This window comes from Triturus cristatus, chromosome 2_1 (genome assembly GCF_964204655.1).
Source record: "Triturus cristatus chromosome 2_1, aTriCri1.1, whole genome shotgun sequence".
NCBI lineage: Eukaryota > Metazoa > Chordata > Amphibia > Caudata > Salamandridae > Triturus > Triturus cristatus.
In genome coordinates this window covers 317,308,455-317,330,342 of record NC_140581.1, presented here as the reverse complement: position 1 = coordinate 317,330,342, position 21,888 = coordinate 317,308,455, and the positions used below count along the sequence as shown (strand labels likewise).

The window sequence follows — 21,888 nt, the reverse complement described above, 5'->3', positions numbered from 1 at the left end:
TCTTTCTGCATTGCTTTTGCTTCTTTCTGTGCGTTTTTCGTCTTTCTTCACATGTCCTACCTCTGTAGGCATAGTTAGAAACTAGCATTTGAAAAACCTTTGAAATTTACTGAAAAAACCATAGGTTTCAGGCATGTTTTAGTTAGAAATTAGCATTTAAAAAACCTTTGAAGGTCACTGAAAAAACCATAGGTTTCAGGCACGTTATAGTTAGAAATTAGCATTTAAAAAACCTTAGAGGGGGGCGTGGCCAAGATGGCGGGGTGAGCGGACGCTTCCTCCCGTAGCTCCTCCGGCCCGGCCAAGCTAAAGCCCTTTTCTTATGCTTCTCTCCCCCCGCTGAGGCTCAGCGCGGGAGAGGAGCGTGGCGGAACATCAGGGGCATACACCGGTGCTGTTTTGGTTCGGATCGCCCCGGGGGAACCCCCCCAAAAGTTCGCCCGAGATCACAGGACGACGGCGGCGAACCCGAGGGGCGGAGCGTATTGGAGAGCTGTCCGGGCGCCTCGGTTGGGCCTGGTGCTGAAAGTTGCGGTCTGGAGGGGATCTGGCCCGCCGCTCGACGGTGACTGAAGGAGCCTGGCGGGAAGGGGCCCGACGGAGTGGAAGGCTTGGCACTCGGACTGGTGATGGCGACACCTTGCACTGCGGAAGCCCTGACCCCTAGCCGAGGTACGGCGGACTCTCTGATGGGGTCGGATCATCTGGCCCCCTGTGCGTGACAATCGGGGGCCGGTGGTGGCACTTATTTTACTGCGGGGTGCCTCGGAGGCCCCGGAGGTGTCGCCGGGCCTAGTCGTTTTGGCTTGCTCCGCCCGGCCGCCATTTTGTCCCCGAAGGAGCAGTGGTGGCGGCCTCCGCTGGAGTCCTGGCTCCTGGCTGCGGGCGACCTCCCGCTATTGCTGGATTGACTACCGGAGGGATGAGCTGTTGGGACCCCTCCGCTGCGGCCCCCTGGGTTGTCTCACGCTAGCTCTTGCGGCTGACGGTGACCGGACTAGGCCGCCATTTTGTCACCTGTGACGCAGCGACCTCGCTTGTGGGGGATACCCGGGCCGAGTGCTTGCCGGCGGCTGAGCATCCCTGGGGCGCCTGGATCGGTGCCCGACTGCGGCGCTGGCGATGTCTGGAAAAGGAGGCCCGAAGAAAGGGGACCGCACTCTGCCGGACATGCTTGGCAGGGCCCAGCACCTGCGGGACAGGACACAGCCCTCACCGGGGCCCTCCCGGGCTCCGGCAGATGTGACTGGAGGGGAGCCACCTGTCACGAGGGCCTTTATGGAGGAACTGTTTAGCTCCCTCAGGGAGGACTTCCAGACACTGAAGCGGGAGGTGGCCAGCGAGGTCCGAGAAGTGCGCAGAGAAGTGGAGGGCCTAGGTGAGCGTGTGGAAGCGGCGGAGACGGAGGGCCACCAGCGAGCGGAGGAGATAGTCCATCTCCAGCAGGACGTTCTTCGCCTCCGGGAACAGTGTGTGGAGCTCCAGGCCCACTCTGAGGACCTTGAGAACAGATCTCGGAGGAACAACATCCGAGTGCGTGGCGTGCCGACTGCGGATGAGGGGTCCGATCTGGGGGACTACCTGCGGGCCCTGTTCCGAGAGATCCTGGGGGAGGCCGCGGACTTTCCCATCAGCATCGACAGGGCGCATAGGGTTGGCCGTCAGCGCCAGCCATCGGCACCCCCACCGGACATTCTGGCCTTCCTGCCCGACTTTCCATTAAAGGAGCGTATCATGGCTGAAGCCCGCAGGAAACAGCCCCTGACCTTTCGGGATCGGCCGGTGGCGCTTTACCAGGACCTCTCCGCCATCACTCTGCAGAAACGCAGGTCCTTTAGGATTGCCACTGACTTTTTGCGCGAGCATGAGACGCCGTACTCTTGGGGTCACCCCTTCCGCCTGATTTTTCGGTGGAACGGAGTATTACACCAGCTACGCTCCTTGCAAGACATTTGTGGTGTCCTGGGGCTCACGGCAGCGGAGGAGGAGGGAGCTACGCCGTCGTGGAGGTCCTCGGAGGGACGGAATCGGCGGAGGTCAACGAGGCGGCGCTCAGCGACCAGCGCAGGGCGCCCGGACTCCCCTACCATTAGGGCGGACAGGGCTGACGCCCTGAGGGCGGCGGCCGGGGACTCGACCGGCTCCTCTAGCGTGGCCTTGACGGCCTAACACACACTCCGGGGGGAGATGTCTTTAGCTTCTTAACATGCTTGGCACGGGGCGGGGGGGTTGGGGGGAGCGGGTGGAGGTGAGTGGCTGGACGTCCACTTTGCTCTTTTCTACGGACTTGCCCGTTTTGGGGCTTGACTGAGACTATGGGGTGTTTGAGTTTGGGGATGGCTAGTTGCCGAGGTTGTGTTTTGGGTGGGGGAGGGGGTTGTTTTGGGGTTGGGAAGGTCCCGTCCGATGTTGTATGCCCGCTTTGTTTTGGCTTGTCCCGCGCTGCGGCCCCGCGCGCCCCACCCGCTGATTCCCTACCCATTGCATGGCGCTCCCGATCCCTGCGAGGAATGCCGGGCCTAAAGGTAGTGACCCTTAATGTTCAGGGTCTGAATAACCCGGTGAAGCGCAGAGCGATCCTGTCGTTGCTGGAGGGGACGCAGGCGGACATTTGCCTTTTGCAGGAGACACACTTATTGCCCCGAGACTGCCATAGGATGCGCTCTGCTAAGTTCCCCACCCAGTTCTTTTCCTCGGCAGCGAACAAGACGGCGGGGGTGGCCATTCTCCTAGCGAGCTCCTTTCGGGGGGAGGTGTTGCATAAGTGTGCTGAACAGAAGGGGAGGCTCCTTGCGTATCGCATGCGCCTGGGAGGCATAGCATTTACGGTTGGCTCCGTTTATAGCCCAAACGAGCATCAAGAGCGCTTCCTAGATTCCGCGCTGGTGGATGTCACTGCTTCCCCAGACCGACACGTTATCTTGGGCGGAGACCTCAACATTGTCTTTGACTCTGGGATGGACAGATCGGCGCAGCGCTTTCCGCAGACGGGGGAACTGTCCCAGGCTGGGAAGGCCCGGATTGCGGAAATGGACTTGCACGATCTCTGGCGCTCCCTGCACCCCACGGATAGGGACTACTCTTTCTTCTCGCACGCACACCGCACCTACTCACGGCTGGACTACCTCCTGGTGAGTGGACCGATGCGTGCCGCTGCCACGGCGGCGGACATCGGGGTCCTGACCCTGTCTGACCACTCTCCAGTCACCGGCGTTTTCCGGTGGCCGGCGGCCTCCCCCTCTCGGGGGGCGTGGCGCCTCCGGGACACACTTCTACACAAAAAATCGGTGGTACAACGCGTCGGGGAGGTCATACAGGACTATCTCACTCACAACAGCAACACTGACACTTCGCAGGCGACACAGTGGGCGGCACTGAAGGCCGTCCTACGGGGGGAATTCATCTCTATCTCTGCAGCCGAGAATAAGGAGCGGCAACTGAAGAGGGATGAGTTGACAGCTCAAGTCCGGGAGCTTGAGCAGGTCCACCGCCGTACGGGAGCGCCGAGAGTATGGAGGCAGTTGAAGGCAGCGAGGAAGCTCCTCTCCGCTCTGGATCTTGATAGGGCGGAGTACGCCGCCTTACGCTTGAAACATGCCTACTACACTGGGGGGGGACAGATGTGGCAAGCTCCTAGCACACCGGCTCCGGGTCGCGCAACAGCGCAGCGTGGTGAAAGAACTGGTGGGTGCGGATGGGGGGGTTGTCTCCGGGGACGCGGAGGTAGCGGAGACTTTCCGCGGCTTCTACGAGGCGCTGTATGCTGAGGAGCCCTCCTCGCCACGGGATGCCGATAGCTATTTGGAGTCGGTGACCCTCCCGGTGCTGGACCCGGCTCGGGCTGACCACCTGGAGCGGGACATCCATGTGGAGGAAGTGATTTCGGCTATCGCGCGGCTGAAACATGGCAAGGCCCCGGGCCCGGACGGGTACACGTCGCTATTCTACAAGACTTTTTGCACGACCGTGGCCCCTGTTCTTACGCGGCTGTTTAACTCTTTCTCCGAACCGGGAGCCATCCCTCCGGATCTCCGGAGGGCGACGGTCGCGGTAATCCCGAAGCCTGGGAAGGACCGGGCCCTCTGCGGCTCGTACCGGCCCATCTCGCTCCTAAATGTCGACCTCAAGTTGTACACGGGGATTCTCGCATCCAGGCTGGGTCCACACCTCCCCGACCTGGTGGAGGCGGACCAGGCTGGTTTTGTGCCCGGTAGACAGACGGTTGACAACACCAAGAGGGTGACGCATGTTCTGGAGAAGGCCTCAAGGATCTCGGGGGAGCGGATGTTGTTGTCCGTTGATGCGGAGAAGGCCTTCGACAGAGTTCACTGGCCGTATCTTGAGCGGGTCCTCAAAAAACTGGGAATCGGCGAGAAGTTCCGCACCATGGTATTTAATTGCTATAAGCATCCTTCAGCGTCGGTGCGGGTAAACGGGTGTAGCTCTGGTGGCTTCGCCATCGAGCGCGGCACGCGGCAGGGCTGCCCTCTCTCGCCGCTCCTGTTTGCCCTCTACATGGAGCCGTTTGCTCAGAGGATCCGTAATAATCCGGATGCTGTCGGGGTCCGGATGGGCCAGTACGTCCACACCGTCAGTCTCTACGCGGATGATGTCCTGCTGACTTTGGACGACCCTAGGAGGTCGCTGCCTGCTTGCCTCCGAGAGTTGGACGCCTTTGCGGGGGTGGCCGGCTTCAAAATGAATATGAGCAAGTCGATGGCATTAGACGTATCCCTGGCTGCGGAAACCAGGAGGGATCTTCAACGGCTCTTCCCCATGCAGTGGTCCTCATCCACGGTGCCGTATCTGGGGATTCTGCTGGCGCCTACATTATCGGAGATGGTTACGGCCAATTATGCCTCCCTCAGCAGGAAGATCAAGGACGAGCTTGGCCGATGGAACAAAGGCTTGCTGTCCTGGCTGGGGCGAATCGCGGCGGTCAAAATGACGGTGCTGCCCCAGATACTATATCTTTTCCGAGCCCTTCCGCTCCAACCCCCGGTGGGCTGGATCCGACAAATGCAGGCTGACATCTCCCGCTTTGTCTGGCAGGGCCGCAGGCCACGCATGAAGAGGGTCCTCTCCACGCTTGCTCCGGAAGCGGGGGGTCTCGGCATTCCGGACCTCCGTAAGTACTTTCAGGCGGCACAGCTTCGCTATCTGGTGGAGTGGAGCAGGTGGGAGTCCGACAAACATTGGCTCTTCCAAGACCAGGCAGTGGCGGGCCGCACCTTACAAGAGGTTCCATTCTTGCGCCGCACGCATCGCCCCCCTAATCTTTACGCTTCCTTTGTTACGCGGGTCCCCCTGCGTGTGTGGGACGCGGTCTGCGAGACCCGGGGCCTCACCACCTTCCCTTCGCCGCTCACGCCCATTACGGGCAACCCGGACTTCTCCCCAGGGATGGAGCCGGGGGTTTTTTCCCACTGGGTACGGGCGGGCTGCAGGGCACTCTTCCAGATCTATGGCCCGGAAGGCGTGGTTCCTTTTCAGCAACTCCGCCAGGAGTTCGGCCTGACGGAGCTGGACAGATTGCGCTACATGCAAGTTCGGCATTGGGCCCTCCAGCCTCAGGTGCGTGCCACCGCTGCCCGTCCAATTACACCGTACGAGCGGTGGTTGGCTACTCGGACCTCCGACGCTAAACTGATCACTGATCTGTACAAACACCTACAACCCCCGCCGTTTCACTACTACAACCCGGGGAGGGAGCGCTGGCACAGGGAATTGGGTAGGACACTCAGCCACAGGGAATGGGACAAAATTGCGTATCGGGCTCGGCACTCTGCATATCACACGGGCCTTACGGAGACATTCACTAAGGTGTCCACATACTGGTACTACACCCCGGAGAGACTGTATGAAATGCATAAACACACTGACAAGGGGTGCTGGCGGAGCTGCGGGCAGGAAGGTACCCTTACACACATTCTATGGGATTGCCCAGTGCTGACCGCCTACTGGAAAGAAGTCTTGGACGAGGTGGATGAGCACTTTGGGATATAGCTGCCGCGACTCCCGGCGTATGTCCTGCTGGGCCTCCCCAATGACCTAATGTACCCACTGAAGTCCCGCAGGGGTAGGCAGATTGCAATAGCGCTGGGGTCTGCGGTTCAGAACATTCTGATCCACTGGCGCACATCCACCGTCCCCTCCATCACCGGTTGGTTGCATAGGCTCTGGCATGTGCTGGGGATGGAGAAGCTGTCGCTTGCGGTTGCGGGGGAGATAGACCAATTTGAAGAGCTATGGCAACCCTTTCTAGCGCTGCTGTCCACTGAATTCCGGGAGCTCACCTGCCCGAGGTACCTTAGGCTTCTCAGGCTGAGGCCGCCGGTGACCCCGGCGGACTAGCTTACATGTGAGATGGGGACCCCCGGGGAGGGGGGGGGGGGAGCGGGGCTTCCTGGTTAGGGCTACTTTGATGCGGGACCATAGGACGGGGGGGAGGGGGGATGGGAGGGGGGGGATTGTGTTCTGTTAAGGTGTTGATGGGGGGGATGCTCTTGCTCAGCTTTGGGGTGTCGGATACGCGCGTGGGACTCCACAGCTTGTAATTCTAGCGTTCAGTTACTGTGTTCTTCCCTCTGAGCCACCGCGCCACCTATTGCCAACCCTCTGGAGATGCATCCCTTCTTCTTTGACTGTATTCCATGTATCCTGCCTCCTATCCCCCTCCCCCATGGTTTGTTTTGTCTCAATAAAAAACGTTTTAAACATAAAAAACCTTAGAAATTCACTGAAAAAACCATAGGTTTTAGGGAAAGTTATAGTTAGTTGGACATTGCACTCGTACAAAACCCTTGAAATTCCCCCGTTATAGTTAGTTTAGCTGCAATGCACTGCTGATGACATCACATATTACATCACTCATGACATGGTCAGTGACATCACTCATGACATCTCAAATGACATCACTGAGGACATCATCCAGTGACTGTGTGTTTCTGTAAAGTTTAAATATGTTTAATATATATAGGGAAAGGCGTATTGAAGAATGAGTGGGTGTATAAGTGTCTCAATGGATGATTTAGTAGGTGAGTGACTGGCTCTATAAGTGAGTGAATTAACTTATCTAACTGAATGCATGGGTTAGTGACTAAACTGTGTGAATCTCTGTATCCGTCTGTCTGTTGGTGTGTAAGCGACTGCATGGGTTTGTGAATAACTACATAAATGTCTATATGAGTTATTGATTGGTTGTCTGAGTATCTGTATGGGTGCCCGAGTGTTTGTGTGGGTGGGGTGTGTGACTGTGCATAGATGTGTGGGTGGATGATTCACGGGGTGCATAGTTTGAAGTGTGCATCTGTGATGGACTGTATGGGAGGGTGAGTGTGTATGGGTGGGTGGGTGGGTGAGTGTGTGTATGGGTGTGTTAGTGAGTGAATGTATATGTCATTGGTACATGTGTAAGTAACTACATATATGAAAGGCAGTATATATGTGTGTTAGAGTAGATAAATGGCTCTAAGTGAGTGTGTGATTGTGAGAGTGGCGGCATGGATGAGTGTTTGCTTGTATCAATGATTGTACAAGAGCATAAGTATGTGCTAGTATTTGTATGAGTAAGTGAGCTGGTGTGTGTATAACTGTATAGGTGAGTTAATGGCAGTGTGATTAATTATTTGTATGACTGACTAGGTGTGCGAGTACCTCTATGGATGAGTGGTGGTGTGTGAGTTTCTATATAGGTGTATGAGTGCATATGATAGTCCTGTACTGAGTGACCGTAAGTATGAGTGACTGTACGGGTGAGGATGTGTGTGTAAACCTAAGAATCAGTGAGTGGGTATGTAGTTATTGGTGTTTGAGTGCTTATGGTTTTGAGAATGGCAGCCTGTAATTTAGAGTGGGTGTATCAAAGGTTATATTAGGGTGTGAGAAGATGCATCATATTATCATATGGGTGATGTCATCAGTGATGTCACTGACCATGTCATGAGTGATGTAAAGCGATGTTTTTTCAGTGAATATATATGTACACACATACATATATACATACATACTATATACACACACACACACACACACACACACACACACACACACACACACACACACACACGTATATATGAGACCTTCACAATCCTGGATCGCCACTGTCTCGACAACATTCAGGTACGGACCACACCGTGCTGGTTTGCTTCAAAGTGCTTTTATTGCAGAATAATCAGCATAAGTAGTTTTAGGCTAGTGCCCAGCATGACGCGTTTCGACAGTTGAACACTGTCTTGATCACATGACCCGCTGAGGGCTTATTGGAGCAATAAATAGTGACGACATTGGTAAAAAAAAATGTGAAGAAAGCCCGCCTCTTTCCCCATATCATAGAACTTGAAGGCATACTCAAAGATCGAGGCACCATGCCATCACTACGAATAGTGAGTGGCAGGTTATGTAACTGTCATTTTCAATATAAATTGCAGGAATGGTCATCATGTGCTGTTTTGCAAATGTTCATCTAATCGCAGTACTGGTTTTTACACTTACCCCCTTTTTCCTTTTTGGGGGGTTTATTAACGAATGTGTTGTCTCATATGATGCAATTTTACATTTGGGATATGCTATCTACACATGTATTTTTTCTATGTCTGTTGGCCTGTGGGTCACGTGTTTAACTGCACTAGCACTTTAAATTCTCTGGCTTCCGCCCTAAGCGTCATGTGATCAAGGCCTCCTTGTTGAGGCCGAAACGCGTCGCCACCCAGAGTCCTTGGGGGGAGCATCATTTAGACATACACTTCTACAGATATTTCAGGGTTTTTATTTGCTAGGATATACTTCTGTACCCACAGACAATCTTTATTACCCAAGAGGCTGTTCCTTGTTCCTTACTTTTTAAAACAATATACATTTGCAAGCACATGAAAGGCAGAAAATTGCAGCACATTAACACTGATTACTAAACATTGCATTTACTTAAACTGAAAAAGGTTATGAAAAAATCCAGAAAATCTTTAATCGCCTTAAACTGCCTATTATTGCACATGTCACTGACCTCACATTTTTGCCATTTTCTCCAAGCATCTTCACCAAGTCTGCAATGGGGTACTGAGCTTTAGCCGCACACAGACCATACCCTGAAAGACACAAATTATGTCTAACTTAAGAACTCAAATAAAAGCAGTAAATGCATCTTTTGACTGTAAAGTAGAAGCTAGTCATGGCACTCACAGAAACTCACAAAGGTAGAACACAAGCGTAAGAGAATACACTTTCTGTTAAGAAGGCCCTTCATCCTTACCAGTCTTCACATCAGTCATTTGCAGAGAACGTCTCGTGTGGACACTCCTGGTGCATTTTAAAACTTCTTGAAATTCTTTAATGGTGAACCCAATCACCTAGCCCAGTTCAGTGGGGATCTTGGTGACAGCATTGGCATACAACTGCAAGGGCACCTCTAGGCCATTACCGCCAAAGCAATGCTGGAGTCCTGCCCTTGTATTGAGGGGAGAAATGGATGTTCTGGTAGAGGACAAAGTCTACTCCTAGATCATCCAAGGAATGCCTTACAAATACATCCCATGGACCGTTCCATCCAACTTATCCCATGGACCGTTCCATCCAACTGTCCAATGTAGAGCCTGAAAAATGGCTGCTCCTGAATCATGTGCATAAGGTGCAGAGACGAACACTACAAACTGACCTGGCACCAGTCAACTTCTTATTCTTGAAATCTGCTGTGTCTTCATTCTTTAAACCCACAATTCGCAGATTAAGCAGGAGCCCTGGAACAAGTGGAAGACAGAAGACCAGCAGTATAGCTTCTACTGATCCCAACGAGCACCTCAGCTCGCTGCCACTGCTATCCAGGAACCATTTTGCCAGGAACTGCTGCCAAAGCTGCTGAGCGTCCATATCGAGCCCACACAACACACATTGAGCGCACAGTGTTAAGGTGCGTTATGTACGATTTCCATGCAGGCTTTCACCACAAAGACCATCATTAATAGTGGCCCGTAAAGTTATTCAAAGGAGGGCGGTGGGGGAGAGGTGAGGGGTAAATACTGCTGAGAGCCATTCTAATGTGCCTGGTGTTGTAGGCTGGAATTACTAGGTCTGAAAATACCAGACCAATGTAGAGTCTCCCCCATCACTCCCCTCAAACCTGCTCAGCCTTCCGCCATAGCCAAGCAGTAGCTGTACATTTGGGCCTATCTCCCCGGTAGGTGAAAACATGTAGTTTTGACCCAGTATTCCCAGGGTCATGTGCTATTTCCAATTCTAGGACAACGCCCAGGAGTTAGCTGTGGGGAAACATAACGAGTTCAGAGACGCTGCTCCCTAGTATTCCTACACTGATAACCGGGGAACTCATAATGAGGCCCTCAGCGTGTTCGCAGTCCTAGGGAGGCAGCACTGATCTACATTGGGTGCACTCAGCCCTCTCCTTTGCAGCATGGGGTTTCCACTGTGTTGTGCATTTCAACAGTTGTATGACTGAATGATGTTCTTTTAAGAACAGTAAAGCACAGCCCCAGCATAAAATAAAAGAACCCCCTCCCCCTCACCCCCCCGGATCCCTCTCCCATGGTACGGCACAGAGTCACTTTAATCCCTACATAGGAAGGGTAGTAAAAATCCTTCCAATGCATACACGTAAAGTACATACAAATGTTGACCAAATTACAGGATAGATTTTCTTCCTTCTTCAGTCATAATCGGAGGATTCTCATGTCATTACTTCAAACAGCGCAGCACAGATTAACAAAACGAGAGGCGGAGGCTTCCTAGGGTGTCTTTGGTGCTTTGTCTGGGGACTGCTTTCAATGTATCCTAGGAAGCCACCTTAGCGATAAAGCCTTTCTGGACAGTACCAGTTGATTTAAAGCTAAACTACTAGACATAGGGTTTGGATAACCAGGTGGCTGTCTTACTTGTTACCCTGATTGAAGTTACCAGCACTTTCAAAAGGTTTAGTCTGATTAACGCATAAATAGACCATCAGTGGAGAAACTCACTCTAGATAGTTACATGGATTTGTACATGAGGCTGCTCACTCCCGCTTTACTACCACTAGGCCGGCTAAGGGATTCATTTAACAGCCAGTTTAAAGTTCTGGGGGGAATTCTTCTTACATTGGCCTAACATAAAAAGAGAAGCCCGGACTGGTCAAGAGAAGTGAGTCTGTAGCTTCCTCACTCTTTTGGGCCAATGCCCATAATGTTAAATATCAACTTGTGCTCTACGAGTCCCCAAAGGTCTGTAAAGATCTGTCAAGAAACGCGATGTAAACAAAAAATCCTAATCCAGACAGCTATGCCAAGTAGTACAGGCTTTAAGAAGCTGCAACAAATGCTGCTTGAAAAGGAATCAAGATAACCCATGGGTTCAGAAGCTGCTAGCCTGTGGCATCAGCGACGAAATGCTCCAGGAGGGCTCGCTGCTATGAAGGAAGCACAGCAGCATTCCTTAAAATAATTACTCAGATTACAAAACTTTAAAATGATCTCTAATAACCTGCTCGTTACTATTCACATTCCACCCTAGGGAACAGAATGCTAAAAGCAGAGACAAACAATGGGGGTGCAGAGACGAGGATGCCAGCATTGCTCCACACAATAGCCACTGCAATGACCCATAGGGTCCATCGTGTTTATGAATGCAGAGGACTAGAGGGTGTGAGGCTCAGCCACTAAACATCACCACGACCTCCTATCCCCCCATAAACACAAATGCATAAACATAACCTGTGCCTGCCAGGAAACGCCTGCCTCTTTGACCCGATTCTGTTTTCCTACGTACAGCAACAAAATCCCTTGTGGAGGAGAGACCATGCTTCAACATTATGCTTTCACAATGTACTCTGTAATTGTTAGCTCTGGTCACTTCCCAAACATTAATTGTTCCCAGAAAGTATTGGCAATCGCACGATGCAAACAAAACTAAGTCCAGCAAATTGGAAAAAATAAAGCAAATTAAAAAAGATTTAAATTTCAGTCTTTTTTACTTGATTGCTGCTAGATGGAAAATTGATTTCATTTTTAAAACGCTTCAGTTTCTCACCCATATCCCTTCAGATTTAAACCCAAAAACCAAACAAGGGTCGTGTGTGGTATACTTGGCCAAAAGCACAAAACCGCAGTCTGTAAAGCCCAACACCACCGAATTAACTCCTCCATCACTTCTTCACCAGCCAGACTGTGATCAAGGGAAGCAGATTTGTGAAGGCAGATCTCAATACCTATTGGTACAACAATACCGGTCTAGTGTTAGCCAAGGATTAAAAATCCGGTATGAATTAAGTTACCCACATTATCCTCCCATTCCAAGAAAAACAAGACACTGCTGTCCTAAGTCCAAATGTATTTAATTATTTTCTCAAATGACCCTAACAATGCAAATCTTCCCCACACACTGAGCTATTTAGTGCAAGATAAGATTGAAATGAGCATACAATGATGCTTCCACCAGCAAACGGTGCAAAACACAGTATTCGCTCTAAAGAGTATGTGCAAACCTCCCATTTAGGAATTCTGACCCTGGCCACATAGGGCAGAGCTCTGAATGCACAGGGATATTTGCATAATTTAGAAATGGAAAATGCACTTTTCTTGCTAAATAATATACGATGGCCTGTATCTCGGGGCAGCAATAAATTACACTATCCAGGGATAAAAATCAAGATTTTATTCTATTGGTATTTATTAGGAACTGTCCATAACTTTTGTGGATTCCGAAGTTATGTATTAGTGGTCCAACTGTGCTATTTATATAGCTAGTCATATCCCTGGCAAAGATGTGAAGCTCTGTGATTTGTATTGTCGTTCCGCAGAGCAAAGTTGAAGAGTTGACTGGATTGTCGCCTACCTAAGATATGATGGTAAAGCTTTAGTGACACCATGGAGGCCTGGTTCACATAATTGCTGCAGCACATAAGCATGGGATCTAACAGAATGTGAAAATAGGCGCCGTCGTGCATGCAGGTACTTACCAACCTTATGGTTGACAGGGTCAAATATAGAATGTGCTCTTGCTGTGCTTCAGTTGGGTACACTGGCAACATGGGGTCAACTCAGTGGCAGATGAGGCGCACTATGGACTTTTTAGTAGGCTGGCACTCAGTTTGCTTAGATCTCTTCACCAGCTCAACTCCACATTCAATAACAAATGGTGAATGCAAACTGCATTTCAAGCACATGATTAGGTAGAACTACTAAATACCTGGAGTAATGATAATATCATTGGCCTCCTTTATCATTTCAACAGCATTGTCCAGGTTGATTTCAGTGTGAGTGCCAGTGATCTCCATTGGTTTCCCTCCAGCAGTCGATGTAGTTCCATAGCCTCCTAGGATCACATTGGCGAGTGAACGGTTCATGGCCTATAAAGGAAAAGACAAAGACGTGCACTGTTCAGGAAAAGTTGGGACACTGGGCAACTGACATCTCCAAACTCATCTCAACCTTTAGAAAATCCCCACTGAACACCTCAAAGTAGCCGACCACATGCTTTTCATCACTCAACTGGACTTTGGCAAAACCATTCTAGTAGGTCTTATACACAGAAAGAATTGAGAGAGACAAAAAGGAAATATGCATTATTAATACATTTATTGTCCTAGCACAAATTGGCCTACAAGTTTCACATTAGAAATGGCTTCATCGGGGCCTATAACAGTTCCGGTAAATCACTCAATTCGTATTTTTAAAGTAGGTTTCTCGAATAGCAGTGATGAACTCGACGGTACTATGCCGGTTACTCTTCTTGTTATACTAGAGTTGCCTTTCAATTGAAAATTGAATGAGGAGTCAACCATTCTCCTCTTCTTGGGCTTCCTCTTTCGATGACTGGAGGATGGGGAAGAGAGCACTTGAGAATCTGACCTTGACCGCGAACTGTGTCATGCCAGCCGTTCATCACGCCTGTGTGTCATTGAAATGTTGGACTCTTGCTCCGTAATTGCCTTGAAATGCTTGAAGTCAAATTTCTCAAAAGACAGTCATGTTTCAGCCCCAGGCGCCAAAGTCAGACTTCATGTGGGTCGGAGATGGATATCGGTCCATGGCAGGGTTTAAAGCCAGACTTCTTAGCAGGTGACATCCCTAAAAACTACACAAGAGGGATTTTGCTTATGTAGAAAAATCAAAGAAGAATGTGAAAAAAAAAATAATCAAGAGAGCCGCTCTGGACTTGCGCTGCGGGGAATTCATTAAAAAGGAAAAGTACAGAGGAATATGGTTTGAGCCGCCGGTGGAGGAGGAGACCCATGTGTTGGGGTAGTTGCTAGTAGGGTCCAGTGGCCACGGAGGGGGTACGAGCCATGAGGGTGGGATATATGGTTGGCGGGAGTGGGAGAGCAAGATTAGGCGGCAGGAGTGCGATCACAAGGGAGTTGGGGGAAGGAGGGGGCAGTTGGGGGAGGGAGGGGGGAGTTCGGGGAGGGGATACCAAGTGTTTTCGAATATGCATGTCATATATTGTGATTTTACCCCCCCCCACTTTTTTTTCCCTCTTGTTTACCACATGTTTTAATATATTTCTGTAATTTGCTTGCCGGTATATGTATGATGAACATGGCAGACGTCTCTGGAGTACAGAGCCCTGCGCTGTGATAGTCAAAATGACACAATAAAAAAATATGTTTTCAAAAACAAAAAAAGGAAAAGTACATCAGGGCTCCAGGGTGATGCAATATCACCACAGTGATGCTAAACCTGGGTCATATTATGAAAGTGCCCCGTGGGCACAACAGGCGGTTATCCACTTTGCACGTCCCAGGAACACTTTGGTATTACAGAAGGTGCCGCAGACGCTTGTGTCCCGTTCTGTAGTACAGATAGCGTTGGCACACAAAGTGCCATCTTCAGAGGGCTTTACTTCCTTTGAATGGGGGTGTGGCCCCATGCAAATAAGGGAATCCCTTTGCCTCTGCGCCCGCGCTGTACTATAGATGCATGTGCAGAGGCAAAGAAGCTGAGAGGAGGTGCACGGACGGAGCACCACCTAAAATGTGGCACACTGTTAGAGCACCCCCTGATGGCCACTGTCTGGACGGAGTGAAAGGGGTCCATGGGGCCCCCTCCAGACATCCCCTTACATGCAGGTGCACCCGCCTGCAAGGGGATCGCTAATCCCCTTTGAAAATGCAGGCGGGTTGCCACCTGACTTGTGAAACACTGAGCCGCTTCAAGCCAGTCGCTCCATTTTTCACATGAATGCGCTGCCCCCATGGCAGCACGAGTTTGCAGCTGTGCTGAGGGCAGCACCTTCCATGTAATAGGGCGCACTTTTCCTGTTTGCGCCCAGTGCACCTATTTTAAGGTGCGCCAAGCACACACAGGGAAAGTGCACCCTTTACATAATTGGGCTCCTGGATTGCATCTGCCATTAAGATGGAGAAAGAGCAACACACCAGCCCAAACTTTCCAGGTACACTCTGCCTCCTGGGGCTATTAAAAAAAAAAAAAAAAAAAAAGAGGAATCTGCAGGTAGAAGTATTGATCAAAAAGGCGATTACACAGGACAGGTCCTGCCAGGAACCAGAGTATGAGAAATCAGGGTGACATACCACAGCATGGGCCACTCCAATCAAGCTCTCAGCATTTCACCTTCTCTGGATGTTTCCATAGACCCAGGACCCATACGGCTTCTCCCGCTCTACAGTCACTTCACCTGCAGGGCCTGGCAGGCTCCTTCCCTCTATCTACAGGCAACCAGACCGGAGTCTAGGCAATCAAGTGAACCCTCCGCTCCGACAACCAAAAGTTTAGACTTGAGGTGATCCTTAACGCTGGGAGATAGACTGTCGGCTAGATACCAGCCCTGGTCACACAGCAGTCTTGAGTACTCTGCGAAGCACTCCCTTTCCATGTCTTGAAGGACTCAGAACTGGAATTAAAGTGTCGTCCTCCGTCTGCTCTCCAGAAGCAGCCTTCATGCAGAATGATGCATTGTACAGCTAGTAGCACTGAAATGGCCTCTAGACTGGAGTATCCATAACATGTCCACAATGAAGTAAAAGGTTTCTGTACTAGTCATCAGCCTGTCTCAAACAGTAATCAGTGATAAGCCTAACCTAGAAACTTCACTCCACAAAAAATGCAGTCTCGCCCTTCATTCAGATCATCAACCATATGAGTGTGCTCATGAAGAATTAATCAGCAGCTCCTTGCTAATAAATGTTCTCACGAAATCTGTAAAGATAATACAATCTCCATCATCCACCCGTACACCTACACTGTCCGGGGGAGCAGTTCTATCCTTCACATTGTTCTATGCCAGGCCAGGGGTATACAAATTTGATCCCACTGGCTTCACCACTCAGAGGCACTCGCATACGTAGTCCCACCACTTTATATGTGCTAAACACACCAGAGACACTACCTACATACAGGATGTCAGCACAAGGTCTGGCCATACATAGAACAGTAGATCTTAAAAATAGGAGGGGCAGGTACATCTCACTGTCTGTGATAAAAGTAAAAAGGTCTGGTAACACTATTAATCTTCCAAAACGCGGTATGCTGCCAACCACCACTTAACGCACTATGTCTAGGATAAGGACTGTAGTCATGCATAGTGCACCCCTCCAGGTCACTGGACAGGTCCATGACCTCACAGTCCGAAACAGGCATAGGCCATTTCACACACACTTAGGTTAGTGTGACACCAGGGCCAAAACAAAATTTAGAATGTCAGATATGCATGCAGTCAGGCTATCAAGGAAGGGAAACATACCTGCAGACCGTGAGGGGTAAACGTCGGTCAAAACAACTCCCTAAAAGCTATGAACACTCACAACCCAGTCCTATCACTCCACTTGGAAATTTGACCACTTCAATCCCCTAAATTGAGATTGCCCAATGGCTCCCCATCATGGCCAGAATCCAACTGAAAATCTGCTATCTATCTAGCCTACAAGGCCATTTATGAAAATAACCCTTCCTTCCTGGCAATAAACCTACTCTCCATTTCTAGAATGTCAAGAGGTCTCAAGAGCAGGAATACTTTTTTTCCTCAAAGTGCCTATTTTCAAAACTAACACTGCATGCCATCAATCATCCTCAGGAACTGCCACAGCGGCCTGGAAAACCACCCTCTAAATTAAGAAAATAGAATTTGCTGACCACCTTCGGGGATCATCTCAGGACTCATCTCTTCCAACCGTTCTTAAACATGGATGGAACAAAAGCTTTGGAAAAAACAAGTTACTAGTAGTATAAAGCCTTTTATCTAGGTCAATTATCATTGAACATTCCCATAGGCCGGAGTAGCAATCCACATCCCTTTGTGCATGACTAAAGTTCAACCAATCAGAGCAGAGCTTGCACCCTTCCCTCCTGTGCAGTGGCTTCACACCTCAGATTTCTAAGCGCAATTAGCAAGTATCCATGCTACATGAGAAAGGATAGCAATGATGTGAGCAATTGCAGGGAAGGCGGGTAGGTTGCAGGTGAATCAATTAAAGAGTCAATACAGGAGAGGCACAGTGTACAGGTAAGGAACTTGTTTTTCTCCAGTATTGAATCTTTCATAGATTCACATGCTTGAATCTGAATAGCTAGCAGCATACCATTAAGGAAGCACATCAAAGCATCAGAGAAACTAGGTGGAGGCGGGTAACATACAAAAGGTATTTATGCATGAGTAGTGTAAAAGATTCACAAAGAAATAAACGTTTTTAATAAATACCTAAACGCTCTCCTTACTAAAACAGGTTGCAAAGCACTGCTTGGCCAGCAGCAACATCCTTGTTAACAGCATCCAGACAGTAATATCTGATGAAGGTATGCATGGTAGACCATGTGGGCTCTGCATATGTCTGACAAAGGTACCCCTGCGAACAGAGCAGCTGAGGTTGCAACGCATCTGGTAGAGTGGACGTGTGTCTTCCCACTTTTTCCTGGCAGAAAAAGATAGCTTTTGATACCAATCCTGCTATAGTTGCTTTCAAGACTGGGTCACCTTTTCTCAGAAGTGCAAATGCAACTAGAAGTTGGTCCACTTTTCTGTAGGATCTAGTGCTTTCCAAATAAAATTTAAGGCATCTCTTGACATATAGGGTGTGAAGCGATCTTTCTGCTTCGCTTGATGGATTCTGAAAACAAGTCTTTAGTACTACCAGTTAATTGAAGTGAAAGTCCGTAGGTACTTTGGGTATGAACCTGGGGTAAGTACGCAGGATGACTGTCCTTTCTGAAGTGCATATAGGGCTCCTGCACTTTAAATGCTTATAACTCGCTAACATGCATGGAAGATGTCAAAATCAGAAGTGCTGTTTTCCATGGAAGGTGCTTGATATCAGCTTCATGAATTGGTTCAAAAGGTTTTCTCATCAACTGTGACAGGACAGCATTCAGCTGTCATGTTATTGGTGGTTTCTTATCGGTGGAAAAGCTCTAAATAATCCTTCAGGTATTCTTTTATTAAGCGATCAGACCAAAGGGGATTCTCGTTGCGAGAGTCTGTATCTGAAAACTGCGGCAAAGTGAACTCTAATAGTACTGTGGCAGAAACCAGACCTAGCTAATGAGAGAACATATGGCAGGATCTGTACAGGCTCCGAAGAGGAAGGGTGACAGTTGTTAGCTGCGCACCAGTTACAAAATCGAATTCCTGTTGCTTTGTAGGAATTGTTTCTAGAGTCTGCTCTAGCTTTTGCTAAGATGTCTCTGCACTGCTGTGAGATATCTAACTGACGGAATTTATAGTATTCAGGATACAAGCTGCTACATTTAGAGATCCCAGATTCTGATGTAGGACCTTCCCACCGTCTCAGTAGAGCAATCCTGGTACTGGTTTGAGTTGAGTGTGTTGCTGTTCGAACATCCGCTTCAGCCACACCACCTAGCCGCCTTGGACGGACCACCACTGAGTACACTTCACCTTCATCACCACCACCGCACCCAAGCACACCCCGTGCCAACCACAAAGAAACTGGAGCAAGGTCACAGAGGAACGCCTCAACACCTCCCTCCTCCAAGACCCACCTCCCTCCTCCAAGACCCCCCACCCTCCCCCCAGCGCCACAACCGACCCCAACTCAGCAGCGAAATTATTTCACCGATGGATCTCCTGCTGCGCCAACAAGCTTGCACCCCTCTGCCACCCCACCAACCAGCGCCCCCTGAAGGCCGCTTGGTACACCACAGAACTAGAAGAAGCCAGGCGCTCCTGCAGATGTCTAGAGAAAACCTGGCGAAACCAGAAAACCACGGAAGCACTGAGCAACCACAGGAGCGCCTTGAAGGAATACGACCAGCGAATAAGAGACACCAAACGGACCTTCATCAGGACCAAAGTTCACACCAATGCAACCAACGCCAAATAACTGTTCAACGTCACACAGCATTTCACCAAACCCCCCAGCGAAGCCACGGACGTCACACCTTCCCAGGAACTCTGCAACAAGCCCAGCTCCTACTTCCATCTGAAGATCAAAGCCCTCTACGACCACTTCATCGAACTGACGCTGGACACCACCGCCCACCCCACCGCCGCCAAGCCAACCAGCTTGACATGGAACCCACCCACAGTCGAACACATCACCGCTGTGTCACGAGGGCAGCCAGTCTGAAACCCCTGTGATAGACGAGATGAATAGCAGGACTATACCTCTCTCGCCTCTTTCCCCGCAGCATCCCAAACACTGGAACCCGGCAGAACCGACACTTCCCCGACCACAGGAGGAAGCAGGACCCTGTTTCTTGAACTGGGCCGAGTTCGCGGAAGGTCCCGCCTCCTGGGACGTCACTGCGTCAGAGGCCCCAAAACCCGGAAGGAAGGAGAAGGGGACGGACAGACCCGAAGAGGAACGCGAGAGCGAGGGAGAGGAGGATCGAGCATAGGAAGAAACCCCAACGGAGGCGACCCGCAGAGACAATTCCCTTCCCAGCACGACAGAGCCAGGAGGTTAAGGATACCACGCATCGCCCAGCCACTCGTCAGGAGACGCGTGGCTCACCCAGGTACGGGCGCGAGGCTCGGGGTAGGCAGGGAGGAAAGTTTTAAACTCCCGTAATCACTCCGACGAATCCCACACCCCCCTCTCCCTGAGCACTATCGACACAGGGCATCCCTTGACCACTTGTTTGGGATATACTGTTTTTTGGGAATTGCGCACCGTGTGTCTCCTCACAACCCCACCCGTTCACCGATTAAAATAGGACCGTCGACTGAATCTCAGTCCTTTGTCTTTCTTTCTTTTATGTGCTTTCCGGTCCGGTGGCCGCTACGGGAGCACCCTGGAGTGGAGGAAGGAGGGAAGCCCCTTTCAAAGAAGACGCCTATTCCCCGACAGCGAGCCTGAAACTACATTACCATACTATAGACTGACTCCCAGGAGGAAAAAACTGTTATAAAAAATAAATGACAATAAAGGCCAGCTTAAAAGCACTACCTGTGTCTGTGAGTTCCTCTAACCCGCTTACACGCGTCCATGAAGAAAACCCACTCAGGAGCCCCGATGGACCCCTTCCCACAGCACATCTTCCACAGGGCCGCCGCCGCCATCACACCCGAACTAGGATGGACCATCAACGCCTCCTTCAGATCCAGCACCTTCCCAGACGACTGGAAGCTGGCGGAGGTTAAACCCCTCCTCAAGAAACCCACTGCCGACCCGACGGATCTGAAAAACTACCGGCCCATCTCTCTCCTCCCCTTCGTGGCCAAAGTCACCGAGAGACTCGTAAACGCTCAGCTGACTGCCTTCATCGAAGAAAACTCCATCCTAGACTCCTCCCAATCAGGATTCTGCAGCAACCACAGCACCGAGACCTCCCTCCTCGCCGCCACCAATGACATCCACATGCTACTTGACCAGGGACACACTGTGGCCCTCATCCTCTCTGCAGCCTTGGACACCGTCTCACATCACATGCTCGCAGCCAGACTTCACGACGCTGGGATACAAGGAGCCGCCCTCAACTGGATCCAATCTTTCTCTTCGGCAGAACCCTGAGGATCAGACTACCCCCTACCCACCCCCAACCCACAGTGATCAACTGCGGAGTACTCCAAGGATCATCGCTCAGAGAGCCTACTCCTACATCGCACCCAAGACCTGGAAGGAGCTCCTAGTGAACATCAGACGCTCCCCGACCCTGCACACGTTCAGGAGGGACCTCAAGACCTGGCTCTTCGACTGATCCGGAGCTGCCCCTCCCCCTCCCAGCACCTTGAGACCCTCACGGGTGAGTAGCGTGCTCTATAAACCCCTGATTGATTGAACATTAGGAGCAGCTCCATATACCAGTATCGTATCAGCCTAGCAGGGGCTATCGTGATGATCCTAGTAGGATCTAATTTCAGGTTGTGTAGTATCAGTGGAATCTAAGGTATTGTGGGAAGGCATAAGCGAACATGGCCGCCCAAGACATCTGAAGTGGTTTCCCCATGATCCCTTGTGCGGGAACCTGCTTGCATAGTGCCGTTTTTTATCTTTGTGAGGTGAGAAGATATCTAGGGAAGGAGTTCCCCACCTGTAGAAGATATTCTTGAGCGGATCGTCTGACAAATCCCCTCATGACATTCCTAAAGTGACCTGCTTAGTTAGTCTACCCATTGGTTTTCTGTGCCCTGAACATGTTTCACCTTCAGGGTGATCTTTTTAGGCACCAGGTCCAAATTTTCTATGCTTCCCTGGATAGAGGGAGTGACCATGTACCTCCTTGTTGAAGTAAAACATTGTGTTTGTGTTGCAGATTAAAACATCCAACCTTTGTAGCCTTGGCAAGAAGAGTTTGAGACCTAGCTCTACTGCCTCAGTTCCAGAAAATTGATATGGTTCTGTCTTTCTTTTTCTGACCTTTTTTCACTTACTTCTAGGTCTTGGAGATGTGCTCCTCATCCCTCCATTGATGCATCCGTTCTCATAATGATCTTTGTGATCTTGATTAAGAATGATGACCCCTTTTTAAAGGTTCTCTTTTTGTCCACCAT

At 50.3% G+C, this 21,888-nt stretch overlaps 1 protein-coding gene across 2 annotated transcripts in view; it reads right to left on the bottom strand.

Moving 5' to 3' along the window:
• The window catches only part of NNT (nicotinamide nucleotide transhydrogenase), a 391,279-nt gene that overhangs the window by 52,138 nt on the left and 317,253 nt on the right, over positions 1-21,888 (bottom strand). For both annotated transcript variants that reach the window (XM_085631219.1, XM_085631218.1), the window contains exons 18-19: positions 13,168-13,327; positions 9,002-9,083 (exon numbers count right to left, since the gene is read on the bottom strand). In XM_085631219.1, the coding sequence (XP_085487345.1) occupies positions 9,002-9,083; positions 13,168-13,327 (242 nt within the window). The remainder of the gene's footprint in view (positions 1-9,001; positions 9,084-13,167; positions 13,328-21,888) is intronic.